The 12,808-nt window shown below is 36.3% G+C and overlaps 1 protein-coding gene across 1 annotated transcript; it reads right to left on the bottom strand.

The window, feature by feature from the left end:
• Positions 1 to 9,379: 9,379 nt before the first annotated feature.
• LOC107925337 (prolycopene isomerase, chloroplastic) lies at positions 9,380 to 12,496 on the bottom strand. Its single transcript, XM_016855991.2, has 9 exons — positions 12,178 to 12,496; positions 11,863 to 12,086; positions 11,658 to 11,768; positions 11,295 to 11,348; positions 10,839 to 11,126; positions 10,533 to 10,724; positions 10,283 to 10,441; positions 9,946 to 10,182; positions 9,380 to 9,861 (listed from the first exon to the last, which is right to left on the bottom strand). The coding sequence occupies exons 1-9, from the start codon at positions 12,479 to 12,481 to the stop codon at positions 9,547 to 9,549; spliced, it is 1,884 nt and encodes a 627-aa protein (XP_016711480.2). The 5' UTR covers positions 12,482 to 12,496; the 3' UTR covers positions 9,380 to 9,546.
• Between the last annotated feature and the right edge of the window lie 312 nt (positions 12,497 to 12,808).

Below are 12,808 nucleotides of genomic sequence, written 5' to 3'. Positions count from 1 at the left end.
TCCTAACACCCTGATATGAAGAAAGGGATCGATGTCTTCGCATGGAGCATGAGGGTAAAGCCGTATATGTTTCTGCTTTATGTAAAGAGATTTGTTATCTAGAAAAGTTGTTCTAACATAATTGAATTAGAATCAACGTCTCTTTTTGCATTCATTTCATGCATTTGCATTGCATTTCATGTCACAAGAGGGCCCTAATTAGTTAAAAAACTATTTCAGTTAACCTGGAAACCAACGAAAACCTACCAACCAAGTATCACTACGGTACCCGTCGTAAGACGAAAGAAATAGATCAAAGAATGGAAAGATTAGAGCAATTACAAAGAGATATGCAAGACCAGCTGCAGGCACAGATGCAAGAACAACTAGCCAAAATTCAACAAGATATGAGGGATCAAATGCTTGAATCCCAAAGAAGTATGATGAGCCAATTGACGTGATTACTAGCTGGAAGGCTCGAAAAAGGGAAAGACCCAGTAGTCAACGGTGAGGATGGTAATGAAGACCCCATATATCCCCTAGAATTTACCCCAATAAGCACCCAGGCTCAGCCAGACGCGCATATACAAGGGGCATCTGTTATTGTCAAGCCTCAACAACATTAGGCCAGTACTTCGGCATTTATGACCTACCCGACGGGCTCAGGTTCCAATCCGAGGAACAATCCAACCAATCATGTAGTTCCTGATCTAGACGAAATGGCAGAAATAGAAAAAGTAAGGGTTGAACTGCTAAAACAACTCGAAGATCGGTACAGATGGTTGGAGGAAAAACTTAGAGCAATGGAGAATGCTGATTACCATTGCGGGGTTGGCGCCAAAGATCTGAGTTTGGTTCCAGATTTAGTACTCCCACCGAAATTCAAGACTCCAGAATTTGAAAATTATAATGGGACTAGTTGTCTTGAAGCTCACATCACGATGTTCTGCCGAAGAATGACAGGATACGTTGATAACGATCAACTATCAATCCACTGCTTCCAAGACAGTTTGATCGAGTCAGCGGCTAAATGGTACAATCAATTGAGTCGTGCTAAAATCAATTCATGGAAGGACTTAGCACAAGCTTTTATGAAGCAGTATAGCCATATAACAGACATGGCACTCGACAGAATTACCCTGCAGAATATGGAAAAGAAGCAAAATGAGAGCTTCAAGCAATATGCCTAAAGATGGAGAGAGGTGGCAACACAAGTCTAGCTGCCTCTTATGGAAAGGGAGACCACGATGCTTTTCATCAATACTCTGAAATCCTCGTTCATTACCCATATGTTAGGAAGTGCCACAATGAGCTTCTCAGATATAATAATATCAGGTGAGATAATTGAAAAAGCAATAAAGAGTGGGAAGATAGACACGGCGGTCAACCCCAAAGAGAAATGAAAATGAAGTGAATAATATGAGCAAAGGGTATTCCAAATCAGTCACTGTAGGCCAGCCAAAGGCCATAACTACTAGCTATCAAGGCCCTTCCAGGCAAAAATCCAACTCAAGGCTAAACACAGAAAGACTCCAGTTTATACCTATCTTGATGTCATATAAGGAGTTGTATCAAAATCTTTTTGATGTGCATGTGGTGTCTCCGCTCTACTCGAAACTCGTGCAATTCCCAAAATGGTATAATGAGAATGCTCAATGCGAGTACCACGCGGGAATAACGGGACACTCAATCGAAACTACATTACATTTAAAAAGTTGGTCAAAAGGTTCATTGAAATGGGAATTGGTGAAATTTGACGATTCTTCAAAACCTAATCGCTCTGATAATGCAGTAAATGTGATATTTGAAAATGGGGTAAAAAAGTTGCGATGCCTTAAACAAGTCAAAAGCTTGGAAGTAATATCGAGGAATCTGAATGACATATCATAATAAGGAACTGGGGAATAAAAGTTTCCAAACCCTTGTATACTCAGGAGTGTTTTTAACAATGGGACTGTGGAAGAGATCCCTTTATTTTTAGAGCTAATCTAGAGTAATATTCAAAACACCCTTATTGCTCTAAGCCTAGGAGCAATAAGAGGCCTTTTGTGAAATAGGCTTATGTCCAAAATCTTCATGTTAATAAAACATATCTTTGCTATCATTTTAAGCAAATATTCTTTATTATTTCCATTTCATTCAGATAATTATTCTTAGATTATTTCGTTCTTTAGACTTTATCTCAAATATTCTTTTATTTTTTATTCATGATCATACCATATAAATAGTCATCCTTAGAATCATTTATTCTTTGGAATCTGCCTTCGTACCTACAACAGGTCCCCAGATATCAATGACGTGAGAGATGCTGTCACTAACTCCGAGTCTCCTTTTGAACAAGATATGTGTCTAGAGGGATCTCAGGACCTTGAAGATGCTAGAGATTGTAGCCTATCTCCTGATTTGTCAAGGATGGTAGAACAAGATGAGAAATAGATCCAACCTTACAAAGGGGCAATGGACATTGTGAACCTAAGAGAAGAGAAAAAGGTGAAGATCGAAGCCTATACCACCACAGAGACAAAGCGAGATGTCAAGAATTCAAAGATATTTTCGCATGATCGTATCAAGATATGCCTAGGATACTAAGGCCTGTGGATGCTAAAAAAGGTCTATACGGGTGTCAGAAGGACGCATGTTAATGGTTTTACGTTAGCCAGGCTAATCATGAGGTTCAAGTACTGCTGGTCCACCATGGAAGGGGATTGTATCAGTTATGCCATAAATGCCAAATAGAGGAAGACAAGACTTATGTGTCTCCTCCATTTCTTCACAGATTTTCTATATGTGGGGCATGGATATTATGGGGTCAATCTCGATTCATCTTTGAGGTCATCGATTACTTCACGAAAAGGGTGAAAGTCGCTTCATATGCCAATGTTACTAAATCGATAGTCATCAAATTTCAAAAAAAAAAGAGGATTAAGTGCCGACAAGGAATGACAGAAAGGATCAATGTCAAAAACTTGTAGTCTGTTCAAAGATCAGACGCCATATCACAGTGCAATGAAGACAGCCAAAAAGAAAAACAAAAGTAAAAAAAAGAATAAAAATAAAAATAAAAAGAGAAAGAGAAAGAAAAATAAAAACAACTAAACAAGGATCATACGAAAAATGACTGAGGCTTGTAAAAATTGGCATAAAAAGTTATTTACCCTCTATACTTATCGAACATCGACCAAGACCTTCGTCGGGGCAATACATTTTTCATTAGTTTATGGAATGGAAGCGGTTTTGCCTATTGAAGTTGAGATTCCCTTTCTCCGAGTCTTGTTAGGGCCGAAATTAGATGAAACTGAATGGGTCTAATTCTGATATGATCAATTGAATTTGATTGAAGAAATGAGGTTGAAAGCTATCCACCATGAGCAAATGTACCAAAAACAAATAACAAAAAGGTTCACCTCAAAAGGGAAACCTAGTATTGAAAAAGATCTTTCCTATACAAAAAGAACTTCAAAGGAAAGTGTACGCCAAATTGGGAAGGACCTTATGTGGTAAAGAAGGCCTCCTCTAGAAGAGCGTCGATACTAAACAAGGTGGTGGCAAGAACCTGTCTAATCTTGTGAATTTGGATTCAATCAAAAAATACTTCACAAAAAAAAAGAAAAGAAAAAGGAGAGGCTGAGGCGAAAACTCGCAAAGGGCGCTTTGAGACCAAAGGGGATTTGAGTTGAAAACCCAAAAAGGGCAGCTCAAATTTGGATCAAAGTGGGGCATACAATAGTCTTGTTGTGCTTGAATTAACAATGAAAAAGCATGCTACATCTTGAGGCATCGACAAAGTACACAGATTGAGCTCAAAATGGTCCCCAAGAAGTCAGTACAGAGAAGCTCAAGCTGTGATATCTGGGGCACCTAGTTTCCCATCTTACCCATTTTGAATTTGCTATCTTTGATTAACTTATTCTTTTCAAGATATGTCCCAATAAATTTCCTTTTTAATTGCATTGGCTATCCTCGATTAACTTACTTTCTTTGAGCTATGCTCCTAATTAATTTCTTTCTGGTCCATTGTTAAGATCTTTTTCAAGCATTTTGCATTGAAATAATGATTAGTGGACTAATAATACTTTCATAAAATAAGTTTCACATATTACTTTAGAAGCTTCTAAATAATATAAGAACCTGAAGCAAGACTATTATTTAGAACTAACCAAACCTAAGGGTTGGAAATATTTGAGAAAGAAGAGTCTAAACTAATTGTTTCTTTGGGTTTTCTGTCAAGAATACCAGCCGAACAAGATGGCAACGTAATATGTCAGTGATAAAACCTCAATTAACAATGAGCAATGTCAACATAAACATTAAAAGATCATGTTAAAAATGGTATTTTTTGCATTAATGCAAACATCATTCATACACATCTAAGTTAGGAGCATTTGATTCATCCTAATCATGACATTCTAATCATTTGGCATAACTAGGCCCATGAAATAGATTCAACAGGTCATGTTCCCCAAAGAATGGCATAACAGACTAGAGAAACCAAAAATTCCTATACCTCTGAAAATGCATTGGGATGGATTGAAATTTAACAAATTGCTAATCTTATCTTCCTGAAGTTGCAGTGGAGCAGATTGAAGACAAACCTTATCTCCCTAAAGTTGCAATGGAACAGGTTAAAGTCATAAGTCTTATCTACCTGAAGTTGTAGTGGAGCAGACTAAAGATAGCAAATCTCATTTCCCTGAAGTTGCAGTGGAATAGATTAAAGCTAAAAATTACAAATCTTATCTCCCTGAAGTTGCAGTAGAGCAGATTGAAGACAAACCTTATCTCCCTGAAGTTGCAGTGGAGCAGGTTAAAGTTATAAGTCTTCTCTCCCTGAAGTTGTAGTGGAGCGGACTGAAGATAGCAAATCTCATTTCCCTGAAGTTGCAATGGAATATATTAAAGCTACAAATTACAAATCTTATCTCCCTAAAGTTGCAGTGGAGCAGGGTGAAGACAAACCTTATCTCCCTGAAGTTGTAGTGGAGAAGGTTAAAGTTATAAGTCTTATCTCCCTGAAGTTGTAGTGGAGCAGACTGAAGATAGCAAATCTCATTTCCCTGAAGTTGCAGTGGAATAGATTAAAACTACAAATTACAAATCTTATCTCTCTGAAGTTGCAGTGGAGCAGATTGAAGACAAAACTTATCTCCCTGAAGTTGCAGTGGAGTAGGTTGAAGTTATAAGTCTTATCTCCCTGAAGTTGCAATGGAGCAGACTAAAGATAGCAAATCTCATTTCCCTGAAATTGCAGTGGAACAGATTAAAGCTACGAGTTACAAGTCCTATACCTCTGAAGTTACAGTAGGTCGGATCAAATATATCATGGAAAATCTTATCTCCCTAAAGTTGTAGTGAAGCAGATTGAAGACAAACCTTATCTCCCTGAAGTTGCAGTGGAGCAGGTTAAAGTTATAAGTCTTATCTCCCTGAAGTTGCAGTGGAGCAGACTGAAGATAGCAAATCTCATTTTCCTGAAGTTGCAGTGGAATAGATTAAAGCTACAAATTATAAATCTTATCTCCCTAAAGTTGCAGTGGAGTAGATTGAAGACAAACCTTATCTCCCTGAAGTTGCAATGGAGTAGACTAAAGATAGCAAATCTCATTTTCTTGAAGTTGCAGTGGAACAGATTAAAGCTACGAGTTACAAGTTTTATACCTCTGAAGTTGCAATAGGTCGAATCAAATATATCATGGCGAATCTTATCTCCCTGAAGTTGCAGTGGAGCAGATAGAGGCCATAAACCTTATCTCCTTGAAGTTACAGTGGAGTAAATTGAAACCACAAATCTCACCTCTCTGGAGTCGTAGTAGAGTGGATTGAAGCAACAAGATGCAGTGGACTGGAATGAGGCTACCTAAAGAAGAGGGGCACTAAAGAAGTCAAGACTTGACGAGACCGGGCAAAATTGGTCTTTCTTAAAAGTCTTTTCTTTGTTCTTGTTACAAGACAACGAGCAAAAAGGGGCAGCTGTGAAACTTAAATTTTGCCTGGGCCTAGTCAAAGAATAAACCAAAAATAATAAATAAGCCTAATGTCTAAGTCCAAATTACAAAACAGTTGGCCTAAAACCCAATGACCCAATATAGCCTAAACAAACCCTAGCCCAACTAGCCCAAAAACTAAAACAGAAACAAAAACCCTAGCCTACCAAGCACCGCTCCCCACGTCAGCCACCTGCTCTGCAACATCTGCTCTGCAACATCTGCAAAGAAGGAAAAGAAAGAGACAGAAACCATATGCAAGAACAGTAACAAAAACGAAGAACATGCAAACGAAAAGAAAATATTGTGTTTATTTGGCTATAAAAGTCATAAACCCATGAATGTAATTTTTTTCACAGAGAATAAATAAATATAAATGAGAAAAGAAATAGAGTTCAAAAAACAAAAAAGGTGATTTTTTTAATCAATTTTTCGTTTTTAAATAAGGTATAAAGGCATAAAAACAAAAAAAAAGGTCTTAAAAACTTACTTGTTTCCTCATATCTCACGACCGTCGGAGGTGTCCTCCGTCTGCTGAAGCCACGGAGACCCTTGGAGGTTTCGTTCGGGCTTTGAGAGGAGGGGTGAGCGAGGCGTTTGGTCGGATTCTTTTATTTCTTTTCCTCTTTTTTCTTTTTCTTTTCGACTTTTGGCCCTTAGATCTATATCTAGAGTGAAAAAAGGAAAAGAAAGCCTCTTTTTACGTTCTTCAGCCACCGTGGGCTGCAGCGCTGTCGCCGTCGCCGGCGATCGACTGCCGCCATGGTGGTCTGGCGACCGAACCATCTGGTTGGATATTGAAAGGTGAGAGAGAGTTGAAGGTTTTTTTTGTGTCGTTTTTTTTTTCAATAATGTTGAAAATAAAAAAAAATCTAAAAATTTTAACTTAAATAACGGTACCAAAACGGTACCATTTTGGCCCTAAGCCTCCAGACGCAAAATGGGGTTGTTTTGGGGTGTGAAGCTGGTCGACCCGACCCTCCTAGCCAAGATCCATGTGTTTCGTAGCGGAAGGACTGATTGCACTTTCAGCCCTTCCGCTTTTTAATCAATTTGCGATTAAGTTCTCTTTTTTTTTTGTGCCTATTAATTTATTTTAGTTTTCAATTTAATCTCGCGTGAAGTGCAGCGTTTTGGAGGGTGGGGATATTCCCTCATCTGGTCCCTCCGCGTTATCCGCGCCTTTCAATGTGATCCCCTATTTTATTCTTTTCTGAATTAAGCCCTTAAATCCCATTTTAATTTCAATTTAGCCCTTCCCTATTAATATTATTATGTTACTAAAATTAATTAATCTAATATTCAACATTTATTTTATTTTATTTTTATTTCTTCACGTATTGTTATCTTCATAATATGCTTTTATTACTTTCATTATTGTTTATTTATTTATTTCTCTATACATACATTGTTTTATGTTTAGAGTATTATTATTATTATTATTATTATTATTATTATTATTATTATTATTATTTGTCGTCCTTTATATATATATATATTTTAAAACTTAGATTATTTGTATTTCTTTACTACATATATTGTTCTCATTATTATTATTCGTTGTTGTCATTATTCATGTATTTTATTATAAATTGTACTCCCAATTTCATTCGTATCTTAATTTGGTCATCCTATTTTTTATATTCCTTAACTATTTTCCTTAATATTTATTTATTGTATTTATTTATTTATCCCTTTACTCACACACAAATTATTATTATTTATTTGTTTACATGTGTTTTATTACAAATTGTGTCTTTAATTTCATTTATCTTTTGATTTGATTCATTACTTTCAATATTTTTATAAACTATTTTCCTTATATTTATTTTTATTTCTTTGTCTTTATTACATTTCAAAACCGGTATCGTCATTTCATGTGCATGTTTTATCATTAGTGTTCTTTTCGTCATTATTGTTATTATTTATTTTATTATTTATTTTATTTTCCTTTAATTGTTAATATTGGAATTAAAGTGATATGCATTATGGATTGCTTATCAGTATATTTACATTATTGCCACTTATTAGTGTAACATTCAATTCATATGCCATTTTTATATTATGTTAATTCTTACTCAAATACACAAAAATAAAAATTTCAAAATAAAACAATATTTCGTGTTTGGAAATTCGAAAGATCGTGCCCTAACGTACTAGGTTTTGATTTTTCTCATTTGACCCAAATGACCGAATATCCTTTTAAAATTAAAATACATGAGTTTTGAAAATAAAAAAGACAAACCTATTCTCGAGGGTTTAAAATGTCGTGTCCTGACGTACTGGATGTGACATTTTATTACTTCGGGACAAGAAGGTCTTTAGCATTCACTTCGATCTATCCAAACATTTTTGTAAAATTAACATTAATAAAAAAGGAGGATCGTATTTTTTAAATTTTTTTCGAGTTCCTAAATTTCGACATTAAGACATTAATTAATCAATTAGGTACCAATCTTGGGAGTTACGAGGGTGCTAATCCTTCCTCGTACGTAACCGACTCCCGAACCCGTTTTCTCAAATTTCGTAGTCCAAAATCGTTGTTTTAGTAAAACCAAAACATTTTATTAAAACAATCAAATTACAAGGTATCCGATCACACCTAAACAAAAAGGATTAGTGGCGATTTCCATGTTCGTTTTTGTTTTCAAAACCAAAGTCAACCCTTTTTTCAAAAAAAATGGTTTCGACATACTTAAATAGTACTTTTGCTATACTCCGCTAGAACCTTAAAGATAGTAATTTCTCATAATGCTTTTATTATTATTATTATTATTTGGTATATTACAAAATTGAGAGAGGGATCTCATTATCAAGACTTGAACCTTTTAACCTCAAATACTAACGTAAAGCTTTTAACCATTAGCTTTTTATAATATATTTGAGATGCAACAAAATTATAAAATTTTCAAATTAGAGTAGTGAATATGATTAATGGAAGTATATTATGTAAGGATGATGCTTGAATGTTTTTAAAGCATAACTAATGATGAATAAATACAATTCTTAAGCTTTAATTGCTTTGACTCAATATAATATGTTACCTATTGTAAGCTACATTGTCCATATTTCCATCCAAGTCAAGTTACATCATGATGTACAGTGCCAGGAAAATGGCAAACACGCATTGCATTTCAGCCTCCACCATATCTATGAAGATCCACTCACTTTTCGCATGCTCAAAGTAATTATCCAAAGTCAAAGCTTGTATGTTATATAAAACACACACAAAGAGGTTGTAGTATGAGAATAAAAAATGGGTTTGTGTTTGCAGAAATTGAGATTCTAAATCTCGATAGATTGCATGCATGTTTACATGAATTAACTGAGTTAAAGTATAGTTTATACTTTGCATTTGGATAGGTAAACTAATAATTAAGAGATTCAAATGTGATATGGGTTTTGATTTTGGTTATAAATTACAAGAAAAAATATTTGGGTTTCTTTCTATATTGATTCCAATTATATAGAATTTGGAATTATCCCACCAAAGTAACTCTAATTTACATTAATGAGTAGGGTTATAATCAATATTCAAAATGGTAAAAGAATTTATACGAAAATAAGATGAAGTCACCCATTGCATTCAAATTCCAATGGCATCAAGAAGTTGGGAGTGTTGAGAAACTGAGACCAGAGAATTGGCAACAATGGCACCACTAGCAGCAACTGCAGGGACTCCAATGCCAGGAAAAGTAGAATCTCCGCAACAATAAAGCTGCGGAATGGGGGTCGAATGTCCTGGAAAAGTGCCTTGACCAGCTTGAATAGCTGGTCCATAAGTTCCTCTGTTCCTTCGTAAAAACCTTTGATGTGTCAACGGAGTTCCAACCAGTTTCACCTCACACTTGTCACGGTTGAAATCAGAGCCAAGTGCTCGTTCAACAGCTTTCCACATTACCTGGTTTATGAAGCATTAACTTTTGAGCTTTGAGTTTTCAAGCTATGGCTTTGTCAAAAACATTAGAAAGCAAATATAATTTACCTCCGATCGTTCAGCTTTAAGCTTTTTGTATTCTGCACTTCTACGATCGAGTCCCTCCCACAATTCAAATGGTTCAGTTCCTGGTGTATAAGCGTGCAAAACATGCTTCCCTGGTGGTGCAAGATTCGGACTAAGTACACTAGGTACAGATATTAAAACAACATTCTGATCAGCATCAACTCCTCTTTCCCATTCATTAACAACAATATGATGAATCCCCAAATCCTCACGTACATCCTGCTCATTATGGTGCTTAAAAAGACGTCAATAACATATATGGATGCACAACATTTGAGTAATTAGAAAACTGAGTTACCAGTTACTAATATTTTGGTACCTCAGCGTCAAAGCCTAGATGGAGATGCATGAATGATTCACATTGTGGTGTTGTTTTAACCCTGTCTATGTACGACTTTGGAAGTTTATCCTTCGGTAGCAGGTTTAAAGTATCCCACATGGAGGCATTGCTCACAATAGCCATTTTAGCACGTATAAACTGCAGCATATACATTTTTTTTCAGTCAATAGCATTTCAAGCAGACAACATTTGCTTAAGTCAATTGTCTATGTTCAGACTATATATTTACCTGACCACCTTTCAGCTTAACTCCAGTAGCCTTACCGTTCTCAACGATGATCTTTTCCACATGACTTCCTAGAGATATCCGTCCTCCAAACTTTTGTATTCCTCGAACAAGAGCGTCAATAATGGCTCCACTTCCATTAAGTGGATACTCTAGAGTACAACCAGGTTTGTACCATTCTGCAAACATATAAACCTGAAAAATTGGAAGTAAAACTTGACAATGTTAAGTTTCAAAGTAGTGTATGTATATTCATAGCATTTCACCTTATAAGCATGAAAAGAAACACTTGGATATCCTTATAGTTACCATCTCTGCTGAGAGTATACCATTGGATTTCACCCCAGCAAGCAAGAAAGCTAAAAGGTCCACCCAATTCCTAATAAAAGGGTCTCTCAGCTCCAAAGAATCCATGATTTCCGAGAAGGGTCGTAAAAGCTTAGGAGCACCAAAAGCTCCCTGCGGTCCCATTTCTACAAATGATTTCAACAAAGAAGGGGCATATCTAGCCGCAGCAGTTGAAATAACTCCCAAATCTCCTCTGATTGATAAAGGAGGCAGTGCCATTGCAGCGGCTGATAATGGAAGTATTGCTTCCTGCAGCCAAATTTCATTCTGAATTTGAGAAATACTTGCAAGTTTTAAAAAGAAAATGAAAGTACAGGTCTCTTAATCCAAATATCCAACACAGTTTGGTATCAATTATATGTTTGAGGCAGTTCTTTAGAGGGTAAAATAATGATAAGTAAAAATAACGGTACTCACGAGAAGTTTTTTCCATTCTTGCACGGCGTTCCGACTAGCATGCTTTTCAAGGTCCTGGAAATTAAAAATAGTCAGGATAATAAGCATGAGTATTTAAATGTGGTCATCTTCTAGCTCATGCTGGATAGTAACATCCTGGCATGTTTTTTCACTGGTTGCATACAAGTTTATCTAGCTCTTGTTTGACAACCGTATTTAAGTCTTTGCATGATAGAGCAATATCTGTATAAACAGTTTATTTGATGCCTTCTACTCTTAAAAGAAATGGGTGTAACAGTATGAATGCAGAGTAATATAAAAATTACAAATTAATTAAAGTATGAAAAGGCATAAAATTGAACAAATCTAACAATGGCAGTCCACCTTCAGAAATTCAGTTGGGCCTATGCGTGATAAGAATTCAGCTTCAGGAATGTAAACCATCCAAGAGTCATATTTTGCACATGGAATTGACTCACCCAATGCATCTAGGACCTGCAACTCAAAGATAAAGGAATGGTGATTCCAATCCAACCAGAGAAATCAAAAGTGTAAAATGGTGAAGGTGAAAAGATGATGTAGCAAAGACCTGTGCAAGAGGATTGGCCTGAGGACCTCTAGACTGAAAACCAGAGAACAAAGATGGACCAGAGTCAAATTTATAGCCTTTAATCTCAAAAGAATGGGCAGCACCTCCAGGCAGATCATGACTTTCCAACACAAGCACATCCTGGTTGTATCTAGCAAGAAGTCCAGCGCAACACAGTCCGCCAATACCACTCCCAATCACAACAACGTCAGCCTCTGGCTTCCCTGCAATACAAGTTGTTCACTTTTACTTCCATAACAGAAATGGGAATTCAGTTTGGTGCATAAGAAAAGGGTATATAATGCAAGAAAATACCTGGGACAGTTTTAGTAGGAGGCTTGACGGAGATGGAGGTGGAGGACGATGCATTTGAAGAAAACTGAGAAAGGTTATTAGGAGAACTTCGGGCCAAAACAGTATTTCTGGAGGTTGGAAATTTGATTCCTGGGAACAAAGGAAGACCCAATTCCATGATCGTAGAGAGGAGTTTCAAAGCAGCGACCAGAAAGTGCTGAGTGAGATGAGATAATTGAAAGAAGAGGCATTCATGGTTTCTGCTAAACAAACTAGCCACGTCATTCCAGTTCCTACCCAGATGTTTGGGACTTCCCAACTCCATATATCCGTCAAAACTGTCAAAGCAGTTTACTTTTGGATTATTTTCTTTCTGGGCCTTGACATTAACCAATTCGAAGCCCAGTTTCTTATCAGCCAGCCCGCCTGAAAACATAGGCTCCGTCCCAACCATACTCATTAATTTAGATGACACTAGCACGTGCGCTGCAATTAGGGGTGTTCAATCGGTTAATCAACCCGAAATAATATTAACCGAATTAATCGAACTTTCAAAATTTTTAACCGTTAACCGAACTAAATTTTTTTAAAAAAAATTAACCGAACCGAAATTTTTTCGGTTAATTCAATCAGTTAACCGAATTAACCGAAA

The sequence above is a fragment of the Gossypium hirsutum genome, chromosome A01, assembly GCF_007990345.1.
Source record: "Gossypium hirsutum isolate 1008001.06 chromosome A01, Gossypium_hirsutum_v2.1, whole genome shotgun sequence".
NCBI lineage: Eukaryota > Viridiplantae > Streptophyta > Magnoliopsida > Malvales > Malvaceae > Gossypium > Gossypium hirsutum.
This window is presented reverse-complemented; position numbering and strand designations above follow the sequence as displayed.